Source organism: Garra rufa, chromosome 12 (genome assembly GCF_049309525.1).
Source record: "Garra rufa chromosome 12, GarRuf1.0, whole genome shotgun sequence".
Lineage (NCBI taxonomy): Eukaryota > Metazoa > Chordata > Actinopteri > Cypriniformes > Cyprinidae > Garra > Garra rufa.
Genome location: NC_133372.1, coordinates 21,217,601 through 21,232,116, shown reverse-complemented (window position 1 = coordinate 21,232,116; position 14,516 = coordinate 21,217,601). Strand labels below are relative to the sequence as shown.

The following is a 14,516-nucleotide window of genomic DNA, read 5'->3' as shown; positions in this document are numbered from 1 at the left end:
CCAGTTGGCACATGCATTCACAATAACCCTTTGGACTAACCCTAACTGTCTCTCCTCCTCTCTGACTCTTTCTCTTACCACCCATCCCACCTCCTTACACTCAGCCACTTACCACACAAACACACACATAGAGTGCAGAGCAGAGTGAGATCAGATTTGTTTTTTAATTTTCTTTCATTCGTGGAGTTTTGTATAATTATGAAATGAACTGTGTTTAATCAGAATGAATAGTTATTTGTATGAAAAAAGTTTCAAAGAGTTAGGATGCTGCACTTTAAATATATAATAAATCATTGAAAATTGAAAATGGAAAATAAAATTCTAGGCACGCTATCTGCCTCAAAAACACAGGAAACAAATATTTGAATGTATTTTGTATTTTTATTTATTTGCCATGGCAACAGCATTTGATGCATCAGGGACGCCTTTACAGACTCTCATCGGCCGTGTTTTTACATCATTCTGATGAAGTTTGAAGAAAATCGAGTACAAATATATTGTTCGTTGTTCGTTCGTGTGTTAGTTCATTAACCAATGTTAACAAAAGAGACCCTATTTTAAATAGTTACCATGTTTTATGATCTACATCCATTTTTAAATATTATTTTAATGATCTATACGCATCTGTGAAATAATTATAAACAAATATATTAAAAATAAATACATATTAACTTAGTTGATGTATTTGTTTCTCATTCTAATTAAGTGAACTGAGCAGTATAGTGTCATACTTATAAGATTTTTTATTCTATCAGTGAGATTGTATATATGTATATAAATCATATAATTTTTCCTTAAAAGATTAAAAAAAGATTTTAATGCTCTTTAAGCACCTATACAAAATAATTATGTAAAAGTACACTGACAGTACAGTCTATATCAACTGATTCTATGGATTATTTTCATTCTTATACACTGAGAATGAGCTAAATAGCATTAGAGGTCAAACGATTCCTTATCTTATGAGGACCTCTAGTGTTCATCCCTGGTATTAAAGCTTTAATCTGACAAATTTATGTGACACTTTTAATGTTTTTGGGGCCTCTGAGCATGATAACATTTTGAAACTACACGTATTTCCTAAGAATTTCTTGTTCTTTATATGTAAAAAGTTTTGATGAGTTAGAATAATGCAATTTAAAGATATATGAAAATAACTCTTCATCTTTTTTATTGTTACTTTCATAAATCACCACATCAACACCGTTCAAGATGTCCCAAAGCCGTTCACAATTTAACATCTTCAGTATCTTGGCATCATGTTGACAAAGTTTGGTGTGAACTGTCTGATTCTGCTATGAGTGATATGAATTTATTCACAGCTATATTTAAAAACACAGGAAACAAATGTTAAAGTTTGACATGTTGCCATGGCAACAGCATTTGATGTATCAAGGACCCCTTCACAGATTCTCATCGGCCGTGTTTTGATATTATTCTGATGAAGTTTGAAGCAAATTGAGTAAAATTAAGAGGTTGATTTAAAAGCGTTTTGCAAGCAACACACTTCCTGCTGCCAGTTGGTGGCGCTATAACTTTGACTCATAATAGTCACATCTCTGTGATCGGTATCATACGACGAACAAACTGCTTAAGTTTGGTCAAAATCAGATAAAGTGTGTCAAAATTATTAGACATTTCCTGTTTCTCATTTCTCGCCATAATTTGTCGCCCTGCCACGGCCAAACCGTTCGAGATACCAAAAATCCCCTGGCAATTTTGCATTCCCAATATCTTGAGATCATGCTGAACGAGTTTGGTGGCCATCGGTGGAAAGGTCTAGGAGGAGTATTTCAAATTCCACAGCTTGATTTTTCCAAAAATCCATATTTAAATAAAAATAGCTGACTTCCTGTTGGTCGTAGCTAATGGGTGTAAATTAGAAAGTTGTCCGGCTTGATGAGTCCAATATATGTACCGAGTTTGGTGACTGTAGGACAAAGTAACCCCCCAACTTTTGTCAAAAGGTGGCGCTATGGAGCGCCTGCTCCACGCCCATTTATGGGCTTTTATCAGTGTTTAACTGTCATTAATACAGATGTGTGTGTTGAGTTTCATGAAATTCTAAGCATTTTAAGTGGCTCAAAAACACAAAAAACTAAAGTTAAAGTTTGACACGTTGCCATGGCAACATGATAAAAGTTATGGATAACGCCCTTCACAGATTCTTATCGGTCGTGTTTTGACATTATTGGGATGAAGTTTGAAGCAAATTGAGTAAAATTAAGAGGCTGAGTTTAAAGCGTTTCAAAAACGTCATGCTTTCTGCTGCCAGTTGGTGGCGCTATAACTTTGACTCATAATAGTCACATCACTGTGATCGGCATCAGACGATGAACAAACTGCTGAAGTTTGGTCAAAATCAGACAAAGTATGTCAAAGTTATTAGGCACTTCCTGTTTCTCATTTCTCGCCATAAATTTGTCGCCCCGTCACGGTCAAACCGTTCGAGATATCAAAAATCCCCTGGCAATTTTGCGTCCCCAATGTCTTGAGATCATGCTGACCGAGTTTGGTGGCCATCGGTGGAAAGGCCTAGTAGGAGTATTTCAAATTCCATTGCATGCACTTTTTAGACATCCCTGAATAGCCGACTTCCTGTTTGGCGAAGCACGGACTATGAGTGTGAAATTTGTTCGGCCCGATGAGGTCTATATGTGTATGAATTTTGGTGACTCTAGGTCAACCGTTGTGCGTTCCAGAGCCCTTCAAAAGTCGCAATTTTTAACGCTGTGCCATGCCCCCCCCAGGTGACCCCCCCATGTCAAAGTCTGTCCGGCCCTGATGGCCGCAGGTTCCAATGTGTGTGCAAAGTTTCAAGAGTTTTCGTGTATGTTAAGGCCCCCGAAATCCCCCAAAACATTGAAAAAAAAATAATAATAATAATAATAATAATCCTTAGAAAAACAATAGGGCCTTCGCCCTTTTGGGCTCGGGCCCTAATTAAAGCTGCAAGCAGCGTTGACCGGGCCCTCGCCGTCTGGCAGTCGCCATCCCGATAGCATCAGGAAAACGGTGCCCAGTTGGCACATGCATTCACAATAACCCTTTGGACTAACCCTAACTGTCTCTCCTCCTGTCTGACTCTTTCTCTTACCACCCATCCCACCTCCTTACACTCAGCCACTTACCACACAAACACACACATAGAGTGCAGAGCAGAGTGAGATCAGATTTGTTTTTTAATTTTCTTTCATTCGTGGAGTTTTGTATAATTATGAAATGAACTGTGTTTAATCAGAATGAATAGTTATTTGTATGAAAAAAGTTTCAAAGAGTTAGGATGCTGCACTTTAAATATATAATAAATCATTGAAAATTGAAAATGGAAAATGAAATTCTAGGCACGCTATCTGCCTCAAAAACACAGGAAACAAATATTTGAATGTATTTTGTATTTTTATTTATTTGCCATGGCAACAGCATTTGATGCATCAGGGACGCCTTTACAGACTCTCATCGGCCGTGTTTTTACATCATTCTGATGAAGTTTGAAGAAAATCGAGTACAAAAATATTGTTCGTTGTTCGTTCGTGTGTTAGTTCATTAACCAATGTTAACAAAAGAGACCCTATTTTAAATAGTTACCATGTTTTATGATCTACATCCATTTTTTAATATTATTTTAATGATCTATAAGCATCTGTGAAATAATTATAAACAAATATATTAAAAATAAATACATATTAACTTAGTTGATGTATTTGTTTCTCATTCTAATTAAGTGAACTGAGCAGTATAGTGTCATACTTATAAGATTTTTTATTCTATCAGTGAGATTGTATATATGTATATAAATCATATAATTTTTCCTTAAAAGATTAAAAAAAGATTTTAATGCTCTTTAAGCACCTATACAAAATAATTATGTAAAAGTACACTGACAGTACAGTCTATATCAACTGATTCTATGGATTATTTTCATTCTTATACACTGAGAATGAGCTAAATAGCATTAGAGGTCAAACGATTCCTTATCTTATGAGGACCTCTAGTGTTCATCCCTGGTATTAGAGCTTTAATCTGACAAATTTATGTGACACTTTTAATGTTTTTGGGGCCTCTGAGCATGATAACATTTTGAAACTACACGTATTTCCTAAGAATTTCTTGTTCTTTATATGTAAAAAGTTTTGATGAGTTAGAATAATGCAATTTAAAGATATATGAAAATAACTCTTCATCTTTTTTATTGTTACTTTCATAAATCACCACATCAACACCGTTCAAGATGTCCCAAAGCCGTTCACAATTTAACATCTTCAGTATCTTGGCATCATGTTGACAAAGTTTGCTGTGAACTGTCTGATTCTGCTATGAGTGATATGAATTTATTCACAGCTATATTTAAAAACACAGGAAACAAATGTTAAAGTTTGACATGTTGCCATGGCAACAGCATTTGATGTATCAAGGACCCCTTCACAGATTCTCATCGGCCGTGTTTTGATATTATTCTGATGAAGTTTGAAGCAAATTGAGTAAAATTAAGAGGTTGATTTAAAAGCGTTTTGCAAGCAACACACTTCCTGCTGCCAGTTGGTGGCGCTATAACTTTGACTCATAATAGTCACATCTCTGTGATCGGTATCATACGACGAACAAACTGCTTAAGTTTGGTCAAAATCAGATAAAGTGTGTCAAAATTATTAGACATTTCCTGTTTCTCATTTCTCGCCATAATTTGTCGCCCTGCCACGGCCAAACCGTTCGAGATAGCAAAAATCCCCTGGCAATTTTGCATTTCCAATATCTTGAGATCATGCTGACCGAGTTTGGTGGCCATCGGTGGAAAGGTCTAGGAGGAGTATTTCAAATTCCACAGCTTGATTTTTCCAAAAATCCATATTTAAATAAAAATAGCTGACTTCCTGTTGGTCGTAGCTAATGGGTGTAAATTAGAAAGTTGTCCGGCTTGATGAGTCCAATATATGTACCGAGTTTGGTGACTGTAGGACAAAGTAACCCCCCAACTTTTGTCAAAAGGTGGCGCTATGGAGCGCCTGCTCCACGCCCATTTATGGGCTTTTATCAGTGTTTAACTGTCATTAATACAGATGTGTGTGTTGAGTTTCATGAAATTCTAAGCATTTTAAGTGGCTCAAAAACACAAAAAACTAAAGTTAAAGTTTGACACGTTGCCATGGCAACATGATAAAAGTTATGGATAACGCCCTTCACAGATTCTTATCGGTCGTGTTTTGACATTATTGTGATGAAGTTTGAAGCAAATTGAGTAAAATTAAGAGGCTGAGTTTAAAGCGTTTCAAAAACGTCACGCTTTCTGCTGCCAGTTGGTGGCGCTATAACTTTGACTCATAATAGTCACATCTCTGTGATCGGCATCAGACGATGAACAAACTGCCGAAGTTTGGTCAAAATCAGACAAAGTATGTCAAAGTTATTAGGCACTTCCTGTTTCTCATTTCTCGCCATAAATTTGTCGCCCCGTCACGGTCAAACCGTTCGAGATATCAAAAATCCCCTGGCAATTTTGCGTCCCCAATGTCTTGAGATCATGCTGACCGAGTTTGGTGGCCATCGGTGGAAAGGCCTAGTAGGAGTATTTCAAATTCCATTGCATGCACTTTTTAGACATCCCTGAATAGCCGACTTCCTGTTTGGCGAAGCACGGACTATGAGTGTGAAATTTGTTCGGCCCGATGAGGTCTATATGTGTATGAATTTTGGTGACTGTAGGTCAACCGTTGTGCGCTCCAGAGCCTTTCAAAAGTCGCAATTTTTAACGCTGTGCCATGCCCCCCCCAGGTGACCCCCCCATGTCAAAGTCTGTCCGGCCCTGATGGCCGCAGGTTCCAATGTGTGTGCAAAGTTTCAAGAGTTTTCGTGTATGTTAAGGCCCCCGAAATCCCCCAAAACATTGAAAAAAAAATAATAATTAAAGCTGCAAGCAGCGTTGACCGGGCCCTCGCCGTCTGGCAGTTGCCATCACGATAGCATCAGGAAAACGGTGCCCAGTTGGCACATGCATTCACAATAACCCTTTGGACTAACCCTAACTGTCTCTCCTCCTGTCTGACTCTTTCTCTTGCCACCCATCCCACCTCCTTACACTCAGCCACTTACCACACAAACACACACATAGAGTGCAGAGCAGAGTGAGATCAGATTTGTTTTTTAATTTTCTTTCATTCGTGGAGTTTTGTATAATTATGAAATGAACTGTGTTTAATCATAATGAATAGTTATTTGTATGAAAAAACTTTCAAAGAGTTAGGATGCTGCACTTTAAATATATAATAAATCATTGAAAATTGAAAATGGAAAATAAAATTCTAGGCACGCTATCTGCCTCAAAAACACAGGAAACAAATATTTGAATGTATTTTGTATTTTTATTTATTTGCCATGGCAACAGCATTTGATGCATCAGGGACGCCTTTACAGACTCTCATCGGCCGTGTTTTTACATTATTCTGATGAAGTTTGAAGAAAATCGAGTACAAATATATTGTTCGTTGTTCGTTCGTGTGTTAGTTCATTAACCAATGTTAACAAAAGAGACCCTATTTTAAATAGTTACCATGTTTTATGATCTACATCCATTTTTAAATATTATTTTAATGATCTATAAGCATCTGTGAAATAATTATAAACAAATATATTAAAAATAAATACATATTAACTTAGTTGATGTATTTGTTTCTCATTCTAATTAAGTGAACTGAGCAGTATAGTGTCATACTTATAAGATTTTTTATTCTATCAGTGAGATTGTATATATGTATATAAATCATATAATTTTTCCTTAAAAGATTAAAAAAAGATTTAAATGCTCTTTAAGCACCTATACAAAATAATTATGTAAAAGTACACTGACAGTACAGTCTATATCAACTGATTCTATGGATTATTTTCATTCTTATACACTGAGAATGAGCTAAATAGCATTAGAGGTCAAACGATTCCTTATCTTATGAGGACCTCTAGTGTTCATCCCTGGTATTAGAGCTTTAATCTGACGAATTTATTTGACACTTTTAATGTTTTTGGGGCCTCTGAGCATGATAACATTTTGAAACTACACGTATTTCCTAAGAATTTCTTGTTCTTTATATGTAAAAAGTTTTGATGAGTTAGAATAATGCAATTTAAAGATATATGAAAATAACTCTTCATCTTTTTTATTGTTACTTTCATAAATCACCACATCAACACCGTTCAAGATGTCCCAAAGCCGTTCACAATTTAACATCTTCAGTATCTTGGCATCATGTTGACAAAGTTTGGTGTGAACTGTCTGATTCTGCTATGAGTGATATGAATTTATTCACAGCTATATTTAAAAACACAGGAAACAAATGTTAAAGTTTGACATGTTGACATGGCAACAGCATTTGATGTATCAAGGACCCCTTCACAGATTCTCATCGGCCGTGTTTTGATATTATTCTGATGAAGTTTGAAGCAAATTGAGTAAAATTAAGAGGTTGATTTAAAAGCGTTTTGCAAGCAACACACTTCCTGCTGCCAGTTGGTGGCGCTATAACTTTGACTCATAATAGTCACATCTCTGTGATCGGTATCATACGACGAACAAACTGCTTAAGTTTGGTCAAAATCAGATAAAGTGTGTCAAAATTATTAGACATTTCCTGTTTCTCATTTCTCGCCATAATTTGTCGCCCTGCCAAGGCCAAACCGTTCGAGATACCAAAAATCCCCTGGCAATTTTGCATTCCCAATATCTTGAGATCATGCTGACCGAGTTTGGTGGCCATCGGTGGAAAGGTCTAGGAGGAGTATTTCAAATTCCACAGCTTGATTTTTCCAAAAATCCATATTTAAATAAAAATAGCTGACTTCCTGTTGGTCATAGCTAATGGGTGTAAATTAGAAAGTTGTCCGGCTTGATGAGTCCAATATATGTACCGAGTTTGGTGACTGTAGGACAAAGTAACCCCCCAACTTTTGTCAAAAGGTGGCGCTATGGAGCGCCTGCTCCACGCCCATTTATGGGCTTTTATCAGTGTTTAACTGTCATTAATACAGATGTGTGTGTTGAGTTTCATGAAATTCTAAGCATTTTAAGTGGCTCAAAAACACAAAAAACTAAAGTTAAAGTTTGACACGTTGCCATGGCAACATGATAAAAGTTATGGATAACGCCCTTCACAGATTCTTATCGGTCGTGTTTTGACATTATTGGGATGAAGTTTGAAGCAAATTGAGTAAAATTAAGAGGCTGAGTTTAAAGCGTTTCAAAAACGTCACGCTTTCTGCTGCCAGTTGGTGGCGCTATAACTTTGACTCATAATAGTCCCATCTCTGTGATCGGCATCAGACGATGAACAAACTGCTGAAGTTTGGTCAAAATCAGACAAAGTATGTCAAAGTTATTAGGCACTTCCTGTTTCTCATTTCTCGCCATAAATTTGTCGCCCCGTCACGGTCAAACCGTTCGAGATATCAAAAATCCCCTGGCAATTTTGCGTCCCCAATGTCTTGAGATCATGCTGACCGAGTTTGGTGGCCATCGGTGGAAAGGCCTAGTAGGAGTATTTCAAATTCCATTGCATGCACTTTTTAGACATCCCTGAATAGCCGACTTCCTGTTTGGCGAAGCACGGACTATGAGTGTGAAATTTGTTCGGCCCGATGAGGTCTATATGTGTATTAATTTTGGTGACTGTAGGTCAACCGTTGTGCGCTCCAGAGCCCTTCAAAAGTCGCAATTTTTAACGCTGTGCCACGCCCCCCCCAGGTGACCCCCCCATGTCAAAGTCTGTCCGGCCCTGATGGCCGCAGGTTCCAATGTGTGTGCAAAGTTTCAAGAGTTTTCGTGTATGTTAAGGCCCCCGAAATCCCCCAAAACATTGAAAAAAAAATAATAATAATAATAATTAAAGCTGCGAGCAGCGATGAACGGGCCCTCGCACCCGGGCTCACCGCCGACCGGTGGCTTCAGGAAAACAGCAAACGGTGGGCAGTATGCTTTTAATACAGTAAATGTAGGAGAAATATGTCAAAGTCACTTAAATGTGCCAAACTTGCCGCTGCCAGCTGGTGGCGCTATGCCTATAACTGATTATTGGCATGTAGATGTGTTCAGGCCAGCACTATTATCAAACATATGAAGTTTGGTGCAGATTGACCTTGGTATGTTTGAGTTAGTGAAAGATATGATATATCCTGCTGCCAACAGGTGGCGCTATGATAATATCTGAATATTGGTCTTTAGGTGTCTTCAGGCCAGGACTCTTACCAAACCTGTGAATTTTGTGGCAGATCAGACATATTCAGGCTAAGTTATAACCACTTCTATGTCTATGCAGAAACATCAAACTTTGTCAGGCCACCACGGACATGCCCTTTAATGAAAACTCAAGATCTTCACAATTTAACATCTCTAAGGCCTCAAGATCAGACTGACCAAATATAATGTTGATTTAACTAAATGCAATCAATGCAAGGACTTCAGATAAATGCCAACTGTGAACCAGTATGCTACAAATTCCCTATTTTCTGATGAAGATGATAAGAACATGATTCATGATGATAGCAAAATGTTATTATTGCTTGCTTTACATCCACCACTTCTGCTTAAATGTCATTGTTACCTATCTGTACAATTTTTGTGTGGATATTGCTTTGCTGGTGACTCCTGTTATAAGACATCACTCTTAAGCGCTACATAACTAAGAATCAATAACGAAGACGGTGCCCAGTTGGCACATGCATTCACAGTAACCATCTGCTAGTTTTGATTTTAAGTTTACAGAATTGAAAGGGTTACACTTTAAAATCAACACACAGACACATACACACAAAATATAAAATGTTGCCATCCAGTTTCATTTGTTAAAATTAACTATATTAGTTAACATGTCCAATAAATAAATAGCATTTATTAATGTTAATTAATATTAAGCTAAAAAAAGTATTCATATAAAGTTTATGTACTGTGAATTAACATGAACATGAACACAGTTCATGTGGGTGTACAGCAATACACAATAAAGTGCTCTATAAACGCTCCATTCATTCAAAATATCTTTAAAAATCAAGTTGAGTATTTTAACGGGATGATACATATATATAACTTATCTTAAAATTATGGTTTTCAGATGTTTTGAAGAGATAACAGTAACGTTTGTTTTGTTGTCAAAGTTTGTCTTAATTTTTTATTATTATGATTTTATATTCAATAAATAACACTATGTAAATATTGTCTATCAATGAAGATAAATTGATCATGCTAAAAAGTTGTATTTTTTTTTAATCTTTTGCTATGTGACTGAATAGGACAAGTTCATGGTACAGTTAAGTAAAAAATTAATAAACAACAACTGCAAAATACGAACAATGAAAGACTTAGTGACCCTTTATATTTTCTCAAAATATCAGACTCTCAAAGATCAGACATATTTATGTAATTACACTACATACAGTATGTGCATTTTGTTCAAAGATGGTCTGTAGAATGGCTCTCTACTCTGTCACCCTCTCTGCCTCTCACCCCTCCCCCCTGCAATAATGAGCTTCTCTGTGCCTGACTGAACGCACACACATACTGTAGAGACATTCACCAGAGTGACAGCAGGTTTCTGAGTTATCTTTTTAATTTTCTTTAATTCATTGAAGCTTGTATAAAATTTATATTTCCAGCACTTGCTCAGAATGATTAGATCTCTGTGTGAAAAAAGTTTTAAAGAGTTTGGATGCTGCACTTTAAAGATATAAAAAATTATGGTTATGTTTTTTACTACATCTTTAAAAAATCACCACGTCAACACCGTTCGAGATATCCAAAATCCGCTCGCAATTTAACATCTTCAGAATCTTCTCTTCATGTTAAAAAAGTTTGGTGTGAACAGCTGGTTGTTCTTAGGAGTAGTGTGAAATTGTTTACTACCTGATTTTTCAAAAAATCCACATTCAAATCAAAATAGCCGGCTTCCTGTTGGTCTCAGCTAATGAGTTTGATTTAGAAAGTTGTCCAGATTGATGAGAACAATATATGTACAGAGTTTGGTGACTGTAGGAAAAACTAACCCCCCAACTTTTGTCAAAAGATGGCGCTATAGAGTGCCTGCTCCACGCCCATTTATGACCTTTTGCCAGTGTCTAACTATCATTAATATTGATGTGTGTGTTGAGTTTCATGAAATTCTAAGCATGTTATCTGCCTCGAAAAGACAGGAATGTAATTTTAAAGTTTGACACGTTGCCATGGCAACAGCATTTGATTTATCATCGACCCCTTTACATATTCTTATCGGCCGTGTTTTGACATGATTTTGATGAAGTTTAAAGAAAATCGAGTAAAATTAAGAGGCTGATTTCAAAGCATTTTGAAAATGACACGTTTCCTGCTGCCAGTTGGTGGCGCTATAACTTTGACTCATAATAGTCACATTTATGGAATCGGCATCATACAACGAACAAACTGGTGAAGTTTCATCAGAATCAGGCAATGTGTGCAACAGTTATTAGACACTTCCTGTTTCTCATTTCTCGCTATAACTTTGTCGCCTTGCCACGGCCAAACCGTTCGAGATATCAAAAATCTCCTCGCAATTTAGCGTCCCCAACGTCTTGAGATCATGCTGACCGAGTTTGGTGACAATCCCATGGAATTCCTGGGAGGAGTACGTTAAATTCCAGAGCATGCACTTTTTAAACAGCCCTAAATATCTCACTTCCTGTTGCGTGGAGCCTATGACATAGAGTACAAAAGTTGTTCAGCTCGGTGAGTTCTATATGTGTACCGAGTTTCATATCAATACGCGCAAGTATGTGTGCGCAGTACATCAAGTTTTCAAACTGTGTTCCAGGGGGCGCTGTAGAGGCCCTGAACCACGCCCGGGTCCCAGCCTCTGTGGCGTCCGGACGACGGCAGATTCCGACGTGTGTGCAAATTTTCAAGAGTTTTTGAGTATGTTAAGGCCCCCAGAAGTGCCCAAACGGTTGAAAAAAAATAAAAAAAAAAAAAAAAAAAATAAGAACCCTTAGAAGAACAATAGGGCCTTCGCCCTTTTGGGCTCGGGCCCTAATAATCCTTAGAAAAACAATAGGGCCTTCGCCCTTTTGGGCTCGGGCCCTAATAATAATAATAATCCTTAGAAAAACAATAGGGCCTTCGCCCTTTTGGGCTCGGGCCCTAATTATATTTATTATTAATATATGGATATATACACAAAAATAATTAAATTAATCCCTAAACAATATTATTTCTAATTACTGTTACATTAATAATGATTAATTGTATAACATTTAAGGTACTAATGTTTTAGCTATTGCAATAAATAACATAATATAGTTCACCAGAATGTTTACAGTTGCCAACCATGACACTGCACTGCAACCATGTGCATTGATATAAAACAGGGTGTTTATTCCAGCTCCTGGAGGGACAACATTCTGCAGATTTAGCTCCAAACAACTCCAACACACTTTCATGGAAGTTTCTAGTAATTCCGAAGACCTTGATTAGCCGATTCAGGCATGTTTAGTTAGGGTTGGAGCTAAATTTTGCAGAACAGTGGTCTTCCAGGAACAGATTTGGACATCCCTGATATAGAATGTGTGGTCACAGGTGAGCACATATTGTCAGTGGCTTGAAACATGGCTCATTCAATCAGAATTTACAGACTATCTGTTTGGTTGCACTTTATTTTATACTATGTGTACTTGCATTTAACTGAAAATGTACTGGGTAAAATATGATAACTACATGGTTAGGGTTAGGTTCAGGGTTAGTACCTAGTTATTATATACAGTTATTTGAATGCATGTACTTGCAAAACAGGACTATAAAATATAAAAGGACTATAAAAAACATTTTCCACTGTTATTCGGACATACAAACACACAACTCCTCTAAAAATGCACCCACCTTCTCTTTGATAATCTCTGCTAACTTTTGCATGCTGTTAATTTTGTCCCCACAAGTTTCATGGTATGATCTGTTCCTGTCCCACACTGTCCCCATAGAGAGAGAGAGAGTTGTAGACAGAGCCTAATCTCTGCCCATTGGGGATTTACAGTTCAGTGCAGACCTCCACCCCCAGAACACATGCAAACAAACACCCACCACAAACTCCACCCTCAACCTCTTAGCCTACATTCTTAGTACCCGATCACAAACACGCACTCTCTGTGTGAACAAGAAAACACATACATTCATGGTGCCATACCATGAACTATTTTTAGTAAACTGGCTAACAGACAGAGATGAGAGAATCCAGCTCCGACAACGGGGTTGGGATGGCCTAGTTTATTCTGCCACCTTACCTAATTATCTATCACACACATACATATTCTCTCTGCTGAGCCTGCACATACACAAATATAACCAATGAATCTTACAAAATGACTCAGCAAAATGTATGTGTGCTAAGTCCTTTCCTAAAATATCATTTCATTCAATTGATTGAAGTTGATAGTGCTTTTATGAACCCCTGCTGTACATAAAATGTATGCAATTGTAAACACCAACCACTGCAGCCCTGATAATTAAATACCACATTAATCCTGCTTAAAGACAGTCCTGGGGCTGATCTTTCATTACAGAGCTAAGAAAAGGGGTGGTGTGTGTGTGTTTGTGAGACCCCTGGTGTTCCAGGCCTCATTTTCATACAGCCGCATATTAAACAGTCTTCTTTACACAGGAGAGAATAGAGTTCACCAACTGCCACATTCTGTGTGTGTATGTGTGTTTGGAAGGGGAGGGATAAAAAGATTAATACTAGATAAAAGATTAATATTATCGCCGGATAATAGTAGCAATTGTTGAATTCTTTGATTCATATGGAAACTACTTCCACCCCTGAGTAAATTATAATAAATGAATAACTGTGAGAAAAAGTAAGAAATAATAATATAAGAAGAAAAATTCTTGCAGTTGCAAGAAATCACACTGGGAGACACAAAGTCACATATAAATACATTAATATTGTATTGCAAATACAAGGAATAAATTCCCAATTACCAAAAAAACAAAAAACAAACAAAAAAACAAGACAAACAAAAAACTTGCCATACCATTACGAGATACAAAGTCACAGTTGTAACATATAAAGACATATTTTAAAATGCCACTGCGAGAAGTCAACACACATTGTGAGATATAAAGTCATAATGGTTTGCTATTAGAAAAAAAGAATTAATAGTGAGAAATGAAATCACTGTGTAAGATATAAAAAGATGCCACTGTAAGAAACAGTCATGAATTAAATTTACAAAAACCATGTCCCTTTGTAAGAAATTAAATAATACTGTAAAATTTATTGTGAGAGGTAAAGTCATAATTGGTAGATATAAACTAATTTGTTCTATATTTATTTATTTATCTAATTTTATTTATGCCAAGTTCTGTCATGAAACTCTGGTGCAGGCTGATATTCACAGCATTAAATTACTTGGCACAAACTGAGCTTACTGTAACCAAACTCATACATGTTCATGTGGAAAGAATGTCATTCAAAGAGGATTAGCATAATTATCTTCTCATGAATAGGAAACACAAACAACAGGATTTAAACATACACACA

General features: G+C 36.8%; 1 protein-coding gene across 4 annotated transcripts in view; it reads right to left on the bottom strand.

The window, feature by feature from the left end:
- rhbdl3 (rhomboid, veinlet-like 3 (Drosophila)) overlaps window positions 1-14,516 on the bottom strand; it is a 122,623-nt gene that overhangs the window by 60,735 nt on the left and 47,372 nt on the right. Inside the window, exon 1 of one of the 4 annotated variants that reach the window (XM_073851801.1) lies at window positions 12,860-12,972. The exons of the other annotated variants lie outside the window; for them this stretch is intronic. Within the exon in view, the coding sequence (XP_073707902.1) occupies window positions 12,860-12,955 (96 nt within the window). The 5' untranslated portion in view covers window positions 12,956-12,972. Of the gene's footprint in view, window positions 1-12,859; window positions 12,973-14,516 lie in introns of those variants that run through there. 4 annotated transcript variants of the gene reach the window in all.